This window comes from Balaenoptera musculus, chromosome X (assembly GCF_009873245.2).
Source record: "Balaenoptera musculus isolate JJ_BM4_2016_0621 chromosome X, mBalMus1.pri.v3, whole genome shotgun sequence".
Lineage (NCBI taxonomy): Eukaryota > Metazoa > Chordata > Mammalia > Artiodactyla > Balaenopteridae > Balaenoptera > Balaenoptera musculus.
The window spans coordinates 84,071,632-84,086,653 of NC_045806.1; the positions used below are offsets into that span (position 1 = coordinate 84,071,632).

The following is a 15,022-nucleotide window of genomic DNA, read 5'->3' on the forward strand; positions in this document are numbered from 1 at the left end:
ACAGACTTACAAAGAATGGATAGAGGGAGAGGAATAGGATGGGAAGAGGATAGCTGTAACCTTTAATTTTTTTAAATCTGGAGCAAATATGAGATGTTAACATTTGTTAAATCTGGGAGATATTATCTGTCTTCTCTGGACACCATGTATTTTAGATATTACATAATTACATTTTTTAATTAAGTGAGATTCAACCAGGAAGGCTAGACAGTGAGAAGTCAAGGGAATAATGAATTAGCCCATCTTTCAAAGGCTTTGTAAATCTTGCCAATGTGAGGAATTGCACTTTAAGCAAACAAGATATGTGAAAAATCCAGACTTACAAAGGAAATTGGTAAGGAGTTGATTATTCACATTACACAAGGGCTTTTTCCTTTATGAAAGAATCCACCACAGTGTTTCTATATGGAATGCCACCACTGTGGTTAACATGGGGTCTAATTTACAAAACAAACACTTTCCTGCTGCACAACTTTTCAGGAACACAACTACCGGCCAAAGGTATAGCCACAGGTCTTCTTGTGGAATCCAATCAAGTTTTCTGTTACGTGACAGAAAGCACTTGGAAACTGCAACAGAGGAACTGCTATCAATCCAAAGGGACCCAGTTTGGCCCCAAATGATGTGTGCCTGGGCGACTCATCTGCCTTCTCTGCAACTCCATTTTCATGATTATAGAGTAGAAATACTGGTCCCTTCTGACACCTCTTCCAGGAGTGCTGTGGCGCTGTGTGGTCCTAACCAGTATCCTGAAGCAAAATCCTGAATGCTGCTGAATGATGGCAAATGAGATTTCCTCATGGGAGCCCAAGTTCCTAGAGCTGGCAGAGCTGTTCTCCAGTTTCAGGCTGCAGTACTTTGCTCCTGGTTCCCTGGGGGGACATAGGAAGGCACTAGCAGCCTGGGTACACCCACTGGAAGCAGAGTGACCCTCACCATGCAGCCGCCACAAAAACCACTCCTAACTACACAACAGCCAAAGAGGAAATGTAACCTGAAGAGCACTTCCCTCTACAAACAACTGATCCTCTGGGACTTTCACTTCAAGCCTATCAATTGTTCGAAGTAAATGAGGCTCACATTAAAGGCCAACCAGTCACACATCAGGAAATCAAGCCTCCTCTCAGTGGGGGAAAATGGCTGCAGAGAAAGCTTTCAACAAAATTCAACAACCATTTATGATACAAGCCCTGCAGAAAGTAGGCAGAGAGGGAACTTTCCTCAACATAATAAAGGATCTGAGGCATCTGCTTGGAGTTTGAGATGTTGACCCCTCTGCATGTGTATCTCAGTTTCTAGGGCTTAGGGGAGGCCAAGCTTGGCTGGATCAAGTGTCTCAGATGTGGGTAAATGAAGCCATTTGTACAAGAGGCCTGTGTATAAGAGGCGGGTGGCTTCATCCTCTCTCAGTCTTCCAGTTCCGAACAAGCAATCCCCCAACCCCACTGCTTCAGCCGCAGGGCAGGGTATACCAAAGCCACAGCAAAGACTAGGGCAAGGTTAGGGGAGGAGAGGTCTGCAGCTCCTCCCACCTTATAAATCTGACTGACAGAGAAAAACCAGGTAGGGTTACTGGGACCCAAAACAAGTGGTCCTCTGATAAGAGGAATTCCAAAGCCTCAGAACCCTCTATGGAAAATGTCCTGCCTCCAGTCCCCTAGCGAGAGAAATCTCAGGATCATTAGCAAGCTCTCTGGCTGAGCTCAACTTTAGTGAAGGTGTATGGGGAGAGAGGTGATCTCTAAGGTAACCAGTTAATTGCCAATAAGGAATGATAATAATAAATTAGCAAATACTAATGTAAACTAACTCAGTTCTGCAGCAGTTGCATGGAGATGACGGAGGAACAGTTTATTCTGGAACACATCTTGCAAGCGGATCCCCATGGGAAACGCACTGCTTAGACTAGATGTGAAACGGGCCAATAAGATGCAATGTAGGCAATGGGTGGCCCTAGACTGTCTCTCAGTAAAAGTGGAGCCTTTGATTTTTAAGAAAACTGGAGTGAGCTTGAAAAGATGTGGGCTGCACTGTTTTCCATTGCTTCCTTCTGCAGCCTGAGGGGTACTTTTGACCCTTAGGGATAAGACTCAGATGGTTCCAAGACCCTGTCAAAACAAGGAATAATAAAATTGCTTGCTGAGGCATTTGTTGGTTTGTTTTAATTGGAGGGGGCGATTTGTGTCATTACCTTGCTATCCTAACCAGCCTCATTGTACCTATTAATTTTCTAGTGACTTCTGAATCTGACACCTCATAGGTTTGTGGCTGCTTTTCTAGCTCCTTAGCTCAGAGTTTCACTCAAATCACTGCAAATCCCTAACTTTTAAAACTCTTTTTAGGAACCAAAGCATGCTATTTCTTTCTTATTTTTCTTCAAAGCCTAACTGATGTTTTAGTTTCATTATTTGCACTAAGATAACACGCACTGAGACTTTCGGTAGGATAATTGGAAGCATTCAATTCGGTCTGCCACATACATCCTTGTCCTGCAAGCTCATCCACTGCTACCGCGCTGCTACTTATGAAACTGCTCCGTGAGTGACCATAGCAGACCACGCACACACCCTGAGGATGTCTTGTATCAAAGATGTTACAGTTTGCTAGTGAAAGAAGGAGAAATAAAAAGAGAGAGCTCAAGATGGAGTTTGAAACCAAAATTAAATCCCTATGCACTCTATGACTAGAATTCTGGAAGCTCTTGCCCACTATCACTCTCTTAGAATTGTCAGCTCTGAAACATTCAATATTTTAAAACTCAAATTAAAAAATATCTCACCAAAGAGACTGGATGTTTGGCCATTTCACCCCTCCTGAAGGCAGGAAGAGGTCCCACCCAAGTCTCCATTACCAGCAGAAGAAATGAGTTTCATTTTCTTCCTTCAACAATGACCATGGCCTGGGTGACAAAAAGGGTAATGCAGGAATGCTGATGTACAAAGGAGTAATACTTTGTAGCATACAGAGACACCCAGGAGGCGTGCCACCATTCCATAAGATTGGAAGAAAAATTATTTGCCGTACTGAGGAGTCTCTAAAAAAACTGGACTAAGTTTAGAAAAATCTTAGCAAACTGACAAAACTACTTACTTTCTTCTCCATTATCTATTTTTTCAACCTCCTTTCCCCTCTCTTCACTCTCCCCCCACCCCATACACCCATATGCATGTGCACACACACACACACACACACACACATTCACTTACATATACACTAAGTCTATGGGCTAAATAAACCAGGATGCCAAAGAATGCAAATCTCACCTTCAATTTAAAATATTTAAGAGATACTTGACATCACTAATTCTACAGAAGTCTTCTGTAAACAGCAAAAGCATTCTCCACGTTCCCTCCTCAAATTTGTGTACAAAACCACAAAATCCACACAGCTGATCTCCTGACCAACATCAGAGGACAGGTAAATGAAGATAAAGAATTCCAGGCAAGATGGTCTCCATAATTCTAAAGGCTGAGTTCCAATGCAACTCACTTCTTCTGCTGGTAATAGAGACTTGGGTGGGACCTCTTCCTGCCTTCAGGAGGGGTGAAATGGTCAAACATCCAGTCTCTTCGGTGAGGCATTTTTTAATTTGAGTTTTTTAATATTGAATGTTTCGGTGCTCCATTCCCTTTGCCTTTTCCTACCTAACTGCCTTTAAAGTCACGTTCCCTTCAGTTTCTAGAGCCAACAATGTTCAAATGTGGCTAGGTCTGCACACTGATGCAAAAGTTACCCTCACATGAGCACCAAACTTGAGAGCTCAACAGTAAATCTACATATAAATGATGGCTGCACTGCCAGGGAAGGAGGAGCAGGAGAGTACTAGGAAGGCTGCAAAGTGACTCGAGGTTAGAAACCCTTTTGTGTTGCTTACAGGGAAATCATGTGGGTGATCTTAGCTCCCCAACCAGACTATGAACTCTGAAGGCAGATGCTACATCTTATATTTATTTGGGATCCCCATGGTACCTGCCACACAGCTGAGCACACAGTGGACACTCAAACAATGCTTAGTGATTTGATTTAATGCCATGGTGATAAACTTCAAAGTGTGATGCAGCGCTGTGAGGGGAGCAGTTCTCACTCCTCTGTAATGCCATTGCCAGTAAGCCCTGTAACCGACGCTGCAGCTAATGAAGGGAGTGAGTTTGTCCACAAGGTAGCCCAGCAAAGGAACCTAATGCGTAGTGCCCTTTGGTCCCAGACTGGTGAGTAAGAATGTAACATGTGCTCAGTAAAGAGATGTTCTCCTGAACTGAAATGACCTGTTTACTTGTCTGTCTCCCTGTAAGCTCCCTGGGGTCAAGGATCAAGTGTTTTATTTTTGTACCCTCGGCAAGTTATACAGTGTCTGGCGTGTTCTAAGTGTGCAATAAATGCTCCTGGGTTGGGTTAATGAACAAATTTAAAAAATGGTTTAATGAAATAATATAGAGAAAAATGTACATGACATAATAAGATTTAATACAGAAATTTCCACAGAATCTTATATGTATCACATGGTAGCACTTAACACTCTGTGCTATAATTGCTTAATAACTGTTGGTTTCTTAGATGGATTAATTAATTAATTAGGAAAAATATAAAGAAAAGGTAGGAAATACATTTTGATATTATTATCCTAGTAATGGAGACTTTCCCATTGTACCTGATAATAGCATTTATCACTCCATACCGCAAATCACCTATTTGCTTATCTCCCCCATTAGAATGTGCATTGTTTGAGATCAGAGGACATCTTTTTCATTTCTCTAACACCAGAGCCTACAGCAGAACCTTACAAAGAATAGACAGACAACAAATATTAGTTGAATGTATGAATCAATCATCCCTACTCCTCTACAGATTTCACTGTACCTAAGTATTCTACCTAGTCCATGTTCAAGGGCCTCTGGTATGGGAAGAAAAGGAGAAGTGTCATTTTCCCCATGCAGGACTTTGTGACAGATGCAGGTTTAAATGGCCTGATTCATGCTCTGCTGTGAGTGGGTCTCTCTCCTTTCTGAATGGGTTTGTCAGTTGAACTCTCCAGGACTGCATATTAGAAATACACAACCTCACCGTGCCTAATATATGCTGTCTTGGCCCTGACTAGCCCTAGACGCTAGGTTCTGCATGACTTTGTTAAATAAGAGAGTATCTTGCTTTGTGAGTCAGAGATAGGATCAGAATTCAGACTTTCAATGGCTTTTCTAAATAACTGAAGCAATACTTTGTTTCATTTTGTCCACAGGAGAATCTCAGAAAGAACACCAAGCTCTCAAGTAAACCATGCAGACATAGTCATATATCTCTTGCCCCCTCAAAACATCCCATAGACACCAGGGCTTATGTTTCTCTACTACTTTGAATTGATTGCATAGTCACCAAGCCCTCAGGATTCAATTCTTTTGTCCATCTCCACAGGCAGCAGCAGTCAGCACCTAACCCAAAACCTTGGCATTTTTTACCTCCATTGTTTAAAAGTCCAGTATGAATACTCTAACAGCACCACTTTGTAGATCTTCTCTATACAGAACCAGCCTAAATTCCTCTTTGGTTATAAGTGCCTAGGGAGTTACACTCAGGTATGCAGGCCATTACAATAGTCACCCTCCAATTACTGTCTGGTGAAGAGATCTACGATTCAGGGGGTACCTATGTGTCAGACCCCTTACATTACATAATGTCATATTATTCCTTGGACCAACCTTGCATGACAGATGTACCCATTTTGTAGATGAGGAAACAGAGATTCAGAGGGATACCATAGCAAGACATGTCCCCCAGATTCAAAATCATGGTGTATCTGATTCCACTACATAGCACTACCTCTCCCTCTCCATTGTTGAACTCTTGGTGGTCCATGAGTAGTCCTCCAGAAAGTCTATGGTCTAGTCCCTAGTAGTATCCACTGATATTCATAAGTATAACTGAGCCTACCTAGCATAATACTGGAGTTTCAATAAATCCTTATTTATAGATTTATAGATTGACAATATTGGTGTCTCTGTTGCTAGAAGAAAATCATCAGTTTCTCATGAAAAGCACTGCTTTTTGGCCCCATTAATTCTGATGAGAAATATTTTTCAGGAACTAAGAGGAGCAGTCGATAAAAGTGGTCCTAAAACCCTTTGCCCTATGAAATTGATATAAATACTATGAGGCCATTTTATATGCATCCCAGCCCAGGTATGTCAGGCTGAATTATTTCTGAGGCAGGGAAGTGTCACTGAAACAGCACTCGCCAGAGTTATAGAGCCCTGCAATCTAGTCCTTCCTCTCTCTCTCTCTTGATATCCCTGCCCTGTGAGTCTGAACAAGTCCCTTAGCATCTCTGGACCTCCATTCATCATCTACTGAAGGACAACCTATTAAGATACCTGACTGTAAGGATCAAAGAAGACAATGGTTGCGAAGTGGTCTCCAAGTATGTAGTATTCCTTTCATTAGTGGCCTGGAAGAGGGCATATGCCTCCCAGTGCATTAAATTTCCAACCAAAGAGGGACTTAAGCAATTCAAGGAAAAATGAAATTAACTTAAGAGCTGTTATTTATAGCCTTCCACCCAGCCACCAACCTACCATCACCCACATTACTACCCTACTACCCTGAAATATTTCAATAGCCAGCAAACACCGGACCATGTAGTGTCAAAAAAAAAATGCTTCCATTTGAAAACATTCATTCCTGGTAAAGAGAAACAGAGCTAACTCAAATACATAGTTAATTCCTGAAATTTTCATTATTAGTGACAGTTTCAACCTCCTCATTTGTCAAATGTCACCATAAGAACTATTAAGAAATAGCAATGTGGCTTTTTTATATTTTTGTTTGCCTCCCTTTAACCGGCCCATCCATATTCTCAGCAAAGCACGTATATGACCAAAGAAAAAGCAAAAGGGGGCTTCAGGAGGCTGAATCACTCTCACACTAGGAAACTGGCCCCCGAGCATTCTAGGGCTCATCCATCTTTAAGACTGCTTGTTGATTCTTAGCCACTTTAACTGTAGTACTGGTACAACAGGCTGGCAAGCGTACTGTATTTGCAACAGGTGGTACAATTCGTATTACGCCAAAATACCATACAGATATTTCAAAGGCTCAGACCTTGAGCTCCCACTCCCAACATCCACCCCTACAAAGGCTCAATATGTTGGGTTACCCTCTGCCCCAAGAAGCACTGGTAGCAAACCCTGACTTCGGAAATGGGCTTAGGCAGAGAAGTTCTCCCACCCCTGCCAGGGAATGTGCCACCATAGAGGCTGATGGGGTCCAGCAAGCAGCATGGGAAAGAGGCCTGGGAGGACCGCACAGAGCCGCTTAGCTGCACTCACCTCGGGCAGAGGCACACCGTTGATGATCAGGTCTGGTTGCTGGGGGCCCTGGCTGTTGAAAGAGTGATGGTAGATGTGGTTGGCGCTGGTATTGCGGGTATTCTGGTTCTCCACATTCAAGAAAGTGCTCTCAGAGCGGCGGCAGCCCAGAGGAAGGGTCTGCTGGTGGTAGTCGAAATAGTTGAGGGACGAGGTCAGGGAGGAGCAACTGACAACGTTCATCTTGTCTGTCTCCTCCACGTCCCGGGGCACCAGGCGGATGTCATTCTTATTGATTTTTTTCTTCTTGCTTGATTTCTTTTGATGCCCATAGGAGTACTCAGCGATTCTATGTGACAGAAAAGGCAGCATGTATCGCTAACGCCCTCCCAAACCATGCATCGATTAATAAACATTAAGCATCCCAGAGGGCTGCACCCCATCTCCGCTCCAGCTTCTTATTCTGGTGCATTACATCATCAGGTTTCTCCCTGTGCTTTCTACATGTGAAAACAAGCTGAGAGCTGTAAAGTTTTTATATTAAACATAGTAACCTCCCACTACCCCCCCCCCCACGTTTCTATACTTTAGATTTGGAATTTCTCATTGTGAGTGGCCATTTAACAGGGGTGTGGGGACGAGGAAAGTTGAGCCTATGGGAGAGAAAGCATGAAAATGCTCAAACCTGGAGCTTTTTTGGAACCCAAAGGAACTCCTGGGTGAAATAAGAAGCTAGTCCTAATTTAACAGAAGAAGAGATAGAAAGAAATCAAAACGAATCCCCTTTCCAGCTCCTCCAAGCAGTTGCCATGTGACGAACACCCCCAATCAGGTTCCTTGATGACTGAACTGATCGGTTTTGAACTGGAGCAAATCAGACCCTGTCCTTTGACAAATCCTCAGCTCCTCTCCTCCACACCCTCCTTCCCCCTGCCCTAGCCCTGCTCCCTTCTGCTCCCCACCCCACCCCCCACCTCTCCTCAAGAAATCTGATAGCCAAACCCATTTGAAGGAGGGGAAAAGACTTTTTACCTCTTTCCCCTCAGGCTCACTTTCTCCTCAGCCTTTTTGTCTTGCTCCTCGCTAATGGGAGAAACCAAGATGCAATGCAGACACTTGCTGTTTTGTCCTTTTTTAAAACAGCTGAGGAGACAAGTGATGGTTAAACAATTACTGCAAAGGAATTTAAAGGTTAGTGCATTCAGCATCCTTCTCCATTCAGGTGTACCTACAAGCAGCTGTGCTGCCACTGGAACATAAAGAGCTCAATTTAATGAACACTGACACAGACCCAGCAACGTGCACCGAAGACACCAAGCATTAAGAGACTTGTCGAAAGAAATACATTTAAATGTAGCCAGATTCTCAAAGTCATTTATTACTTTGCACATAATGATTCAGCTTATTGTCTGGAAATTCCATTTCTGAGCAATAATCAGCAAAACAATAGGGTTAATAAATAATACAGGTTGATCTTTACAAGGGAAAGACTGTGCCTGTATTCTCCCTCGACAAAGCTAATTGTCTGCATATAAAAAGGGAGCCCAATTCAAGCAGCAAGTGCAGATCATCTCGCAAGTATCATAAATGAATGCATTTCAGGAAGAGGCTCTGCAGAGGCTGAGAACAAGAAACCTCTGCTTAATACACGGAAAGACAAGCTCTTAAACTTTAGGTTTCTAAAAAGTGAGCAGACCAGGAGATCGCATATCTCCAGAGGCACATTCTTGCTCTGTCCCAGGGATCTTCCTAGAGCTGAGCAGTTGCGTTCCCCTCACCCTTTCGCTCTGTGCTCAGGCAGACTTGCAGTGAGGGCAAGCTGATGCTACTGGGGCTTGGGAGCAGATAAAATCCCAAAGACCCCAGGACTGGGGTTGATTTTCTTTTCTAATCGTTTAGAATCAATGGGAAGTTCTAATCATTTTGTTTACCCACGATGGGTAAGTTTGGCAATGCCCCGTCCAATTATTCAGCTGAGGCATTCATTGCACAGCCCTTTCTGTATCGAGCAATTATTTAATTAAACTGTACTTCATTAATCCCAAACCAGCGCAGGAAACAGAGCTCTTTACAAAATACACATATGAGTGAAGTTGGAGAGTACTGAGATTCACTTTTTTTGTTTTTTTCTTTTCATTTCAAATGCTCTCCTCCCTGTTTAATGATCTCCCTGGCAAGCTCTCAGAAAGAGCTCTCACTTTGAGTCATACATCACCAAGAGGTGGCAAAGCCTTCAGTATCTCTATTTAAACCTGATTTCTTTTCATCAAGGAAAGGGTCTTATGCATTTACTTTATGCTGAGGAAATGGCTTAAAAGAGTCCCCTCTATCATTATCTCCATATAAATAAAATTTTATAGACCCCTCATTTTTCTCTTATAAAAATTGCCACTGGCAGTCACAGGTTTCAAAGGTAAGAGTAATATTAATTTCCATTTCTCCCATCTGAAATGACTCGGAGCTGAAGGAAAGAAAAGTCATGGCCATTTCACTAGCAACAGGATTAAAGCATTTATGAGGCATTGCAGCTGCTCTTTTATGGCACCTGATTGATATTCATGTGTGGTTAGCATTTGTCTACTAACTTGTGTAACGCAGAGAATAGTAAAAGGGAAACAATAATTGCATGGCTGTTACATATTCAGGGGGCTCTGATTCACAGAAGTGTGCATTTCTGTTGATGTCAAATACAAATTGGACCTACAGGAACATATTTTGACTGATTAATATGCAAGCACAGATGGCACAAAAGACACGCTGGATGTGTAGGTGTATTGAAAGCACACATACACCTTGGTTGGAAATAGCAGCATCATTCATTTTCAGCAAACTAAAGAAACAACTTTTTTTTCAACCGTTTCAATGAGACACTGCTGAAAAAAAATTACATGTATTATCCTAAATTGGATATTGTAAGGAAGGGCTTCAGCAAGACCCTCCAAAGTGCTTATCAGGAAATCTTTTTTTAAAAAAAATTACTATGTGTCATTCCAGTTTCCACATTTCTATTCCCCCTCCCTCCCTCCCTCTCTCTCTCTCTCTCTCTCCCTCCCTCCCTCCCTCCCTCCCTCCTTCCCCCACCTCCCTCTCTCTCAGGCATACCACACACATATCCTGCACACATTTCAAGGGAAACTGTAACACCATAGCCCATAGTGACATCCACTGGTAGGGACCAGCTCTTAGGGCCACAGCAGAGTTCCACATTAGAGGAAAGAACCATCAACTCCAGAAGATTGCTACTTTTAGTGAAACATCTGGATGCAAAAGTCCTGTTCCTCATTGGGATGTTTGGTCTCTACCCAATAACCAGATATTTGAAAACATATAGATGACTGGTAGAATTTCACTTCACATAGCCAGATGTTTGGGGACTGGATACAAAATAAGCCAAGAACACACTAAAAAACTCTAATCACCTGCTTCCCCACACATTCCTGTTCTCTCTTCCCCCAACTCTGTTTCCTACCTTAGACTCCCACTCACAGGCTTTCTTCAGAGTTTCTCTCTACAACAGGACAAGGCAGCTGCCAGTACTCCCTTTCCTTTCAGTACCTGTCCCCAAAACACTACAGCCCCCAAATCAAGTTGCGGTACTTCAAGGTTCTGCTAAAAATCAATCAATCATTCTCTCTCTCTCATATTAAATTTCTTCTGCCATAACTTCATGGAGACAGCTGTGCAAATTTTAAAATGATAATTGCTTTTCTGCTCATCATCATTATGTGACAGAATCCATTCGAACAGTAAATGATTGTCTTCCAGAAAACTGTCAGTTCAAAAGAATTGATCAAGTTGGGCTGACATAAACTCCCCCCTCCCTCCAAAAAGAAGCGCTGTAAGTAAGGTGCATGCATTTAAATAGGAAACAAAAGCACTGGGATTTTCACACAGAGACACAGATACACATTATTCACCCAAGACAAAGAAGGAAAGAAAGAAAAGTTGGCTCTACCTGCAGTTGTAGGTCCGGATTTCTTTGTTGTCTCTCTTGCACTTGATCGCCACAAAGATCATAGTGACAAAGAGGATGCCAGCAATGGAGCCCAGGGCGATAATGAAAATCAAGGACAAGTTCACCGAGCCCATCGACTCTTGGGCGTCGAGAGCAGGGGATAGGTAGATTAGGACGAGCGCAGAGGCGGAGAGAGACGTCTTGCCATGGTCGTGGGCCACCACAATAAGCTCGTAGGAAGCTTTGGAGCTCTCGCTGAAGGTGCGAGTGGTTCTGACCTCGCCATTGACCTGGTCTATTTCAAAGAAGCCGCGGTCGCCCTCTGTCATGTCATAGGTGACCCGGCCATTCTCGCCCTCATCGTAGTCGTCTGCTTTGACAACGGTCACCAGGTAGCCTATGCCCGAGTTGCGGGGTATGTAGACTTCAGCGGTGCCGTTGATCAGGGGTGGGGCGGTGATGACTGGGGTATTGTCATTGACGTCGAGGATGATGACCCGAACAGTGGCGTTGCTCTGCAGCGAGGGCAGGCCGCCGTCCTTGGCCAGCACCTTGAATTCAAATGCCTTGGTCTGCTCGTGGTTGAAGGATCGCAGCGCATAGATGTCACCCGAGTTAGGGTTGATGGAGACATAGGTGAAGACAGGCATGTCCCGCACCTGCGACGGCACGATCTGGTAGGAAACACTGCCATTGAGACCCAGGTCAGGGTCTCGGGCCGACACAGAGAGCAGATAGGCACCGGGAGTGTTGTTCTCCTGCACAATGACCTGGTAGTAGGGCTTGGAGAAGTGCGGGTGGTTGTCGTTCTCGTCAGTGATGCGCACGGTAAAGGACTTGGAACTCTGCAGCATGGGCACGCCGCCGTCGCGCGCCTGGATCGTGAGATTGTACTGGTCATGCTGCTCGCGGTCCAGCCGTCCGTCCACCAGGATAGTGGAGAAGCTTTCGTACTCCTGCAGCCGAAAGGGCACGTTGCCCAGCAAACGGCACTGCACACGCCCATTGAGGCCGGAGTCTCGATCAGACACCCGCACCAGTGCAATCACGTAGCCCGGGGGGGCGCTCTCGCTCACCTCCACCAGCTCGCTGTTGACCGACAGCAGGTTGATGACCGGCGGGTTGTCATTGGTGTCCAGAACGCTGACGGTGACCTTGCAGTGTGCCGGGATGGAGTTGGGCCCCAGGTCCTTGGCCTGCACATCCAGTTCGTACACATGGCCCTCTTCATAGTCTAGGGCACCAGTGACCGTGACCAGGCCGCTGTGCGGGTCGATCTGGAAGAGCTCTCGAGTGCGGTCGTTGACGTAGCCATAGAAGGAGTAGACCACCTGGCCATTGGTGCCTTCGTCTGGGTCACTGGCGTTGAGACGGATGACAGGCGTGTTGGGAGGTGAGTTCTCTGGCACGGTCACTGAATAGGTGGACTCGCCAAACACAGGGTTGTTGTCATTGGAGTCGGTCACCTTGATGCTGAGGCCAACAGTGCCCAGGTGCGGCGGGTCACCGCCGTCGAGCGCAGTGATGCGAAAGCTGTAGTGCGACTGCGTCTCCCGGTCCAGACTCTTCTCCACCACGAGTTCTGCAAAGCGTGAGCCGTCGCCGCGCGTCTTGATCTCCAGGCCAAATAGCTCGTTAGGCGTGAGCTCGTACGTCTGCACGCCGAAGCTGCCCGAGTCCGGGTCATAGGCGCTGTCCAGCGGGATGCGCGTCCCGGGGCTGGCCGCCTCTGAGATCTCCAGCTCAATCTGTGTCGCCGGGAAGCTGGGCGCGTTGTCATTCAGGTCCTTGATCTCCACCTTAATCACGCAGATCTCCATTGAGCTGGACATGACCTCGAGCGAGATGATGCACTTGGGGCTCTGGCGGCACAACAGGTCACGGTCGATCTTCTGCTTGGTGACCAACAGGCCCGAGCTGGGGTTGATGTCCACCAGGTGCGGAGCGGAGTTGGACACCACACGAAAGGCAGAGGCCTGCCGTGGGTCCAGTGCGAAGCCCGCCTCGCGCGCGTCCTTGGCCACGTTGGCGATCACCGTCCCGGCGCGCTGCTCCTCTTCTACCGAGTACTTGAGGTTAATGAGGGCGGCCGCCTGTGTCCACAGTACAGCCAACAGCAGCAGCACCGGCAGCAGGAGCGACTCCATGGCTGCGCGGGGCTCTGCCTGGCCTCGCCTCTCCACACCCCTCCGAGGCCGACGCCGCCGGCGCTCCAGCTTCCCGCCGACTTGGGCCGCCTGTTGCGCGCGCCCCGGGGCCCCGGAGGCCGCGGGAGGAGTCCCGCCCAGGGCGGTCCGGCGGCGCGGGGGGGACACCCGCGCCGGCTCCAATGCTGAGGTTGCGGCGGACCAGGCGAGGGCTCGCGGGGGGCCCGGGGGCTCCGGGGGGCCGAGGGAGCGCCGCGCGGCCCCGAGCCCCCTCCCTCCAGCCCGGCTACTCAGTTTTCCCCCTTCAAAGTTAGCCGGGCTCGACTGGCCGCAGCGGCGCAGGGCTGCGGGTCGGACGGCGTCTGAGCGGCCGGGTCGACGCGCTGCTGAGTCCTGACCGCACTTGAGGCGAAAGCGGGGAGTGCAGGGAGGGTACAGCCTCTCAGGCACTGCCCGGCCCGCCGCGGCGCACCTGCACTGGGGCTGGCTATCGCGTAGTCTGTGCACCTGGCATGCGCAAGGACCTCCCCCCAGTGCTCCTGGATCACTGCGGAGACAGGACCCGCCTGGAACGCGCCCTCCGGGGTCCGGGGGGGTCACGCTGGCCTTTTCGAGGCCTGTTGGGGAGAAAGGGGGGTCGCAGGAGGGAGTTTGAGTTGCTGTCAAGCGCCGCAGCCGCCAGAGTATCCGGCTGAGCGGGATGGCTCTCCCCGGGCCGGCAGAAGAAGGGGGAGGGGAGAGAGGCTGCCGAGATGAGAGCGCGCTCCCTTGCAGTGTGGTTGGCTTCAGAAGGCTTGAGGGGCGCGTGTGTCCAGGATCGGAGGTGGGCACGGAGCCACCCCCACACAGCAGTTGGACTGCGGGCGTTTTCGTCTCGAAAATCACAGTTACCAACGCAGCCCGAGCCTCCACGTCAAGTTTGTGAAAGCAGGCCGATGGCAATTTGTCCAAGAAAATAGAAGTCCGGGTCTTTCCAATGGCCCGGGGGGCGGGGAATGGGGAGGAGGGGAGGAAAAGCGACAACAGTACCGGCCAGGAGAGGCGGGGCCGACGCCGCAGGTACCAGGGGCTTCTCCTCCTCCCTCAGTCTGGGCTGGGGTGTCGCTCCGAGGGCCGCCGCCGCCGCCGCCGCCGCGGTAGGAAGCCCTCCTAGCTCAGTTGCATGTCGCTGGGGTCCGCCTCAGCAGCTGCCACGGTCGACGGTTATGTCGCCGCCAAAGTTTACTTGCGGGAGCGTCTTGATTCCATCCTCCTGGAGAGGCGCTGGCCGCGCTGCGTTGGGCTCACTCCCTCCCGGGCGCTCGAGCACTCGGGAGGTCTATCTCGCTGTCTCTTTCTGTCTCGGGCTGTGTGTGAATGTGTGAGAGAAAGGAAGAGTGAGTGTGTGGTGTGGGGAGTGTGAGTGGGGAGTGTGAGCGAGCAGGGGTGGGAGGTTTCGGATCGCCGATAAATCCGCTCAGCCGGAATGCCGCCGAGCGTAACGCGCCAAGGGCCCGCGCCAGGCTAGGGACGCGGGTGCCAGTGTCCCCCGGGCAACCGGGGCATGGCGCGCGGGAGCCGTGCTACCGTCTGTGCCCGCTCGTCCGTCTACCCAATGCGCCCGCCGCCGCCGCTACTGCTGCTGC

General features: G+C 48.0%; 1 protein-coding gene across 2 annotated transcripts in view; it reads right to left on the bottom strand.

Annotated features, from left to right (window-relative positions):
* PCDH19 (protocadherin 19) overlaps positions 1-13,425 on the bottom strand; it is a 103,193-nt gene extending 89,768 nt beyond the window's left edge. For both annotated transcript variants that reach the window (XM_036839977.1, XM_036839976.1), the window contains exons 1-2: positions 11,251-13,425; positions 7,317-7,644 (exon numbers count right to left, since the gene is read on the bottom strand). In XM_036839977.1, coding sequence (XP_036695872.1) covers positions 7,317-7,644; positions 11,251-13,397 — 2,475 coding nt within the window. In that variant the 5' untranslated portion in view covers positions 13,398-13,425. The remainder of the gene's footprint in view (positions 1-7,316; positions 7,645-11,250) is intronic.
* Between the last annotated feature and the right edge of the window lie 1,597 nt (positions 13,426-15,022).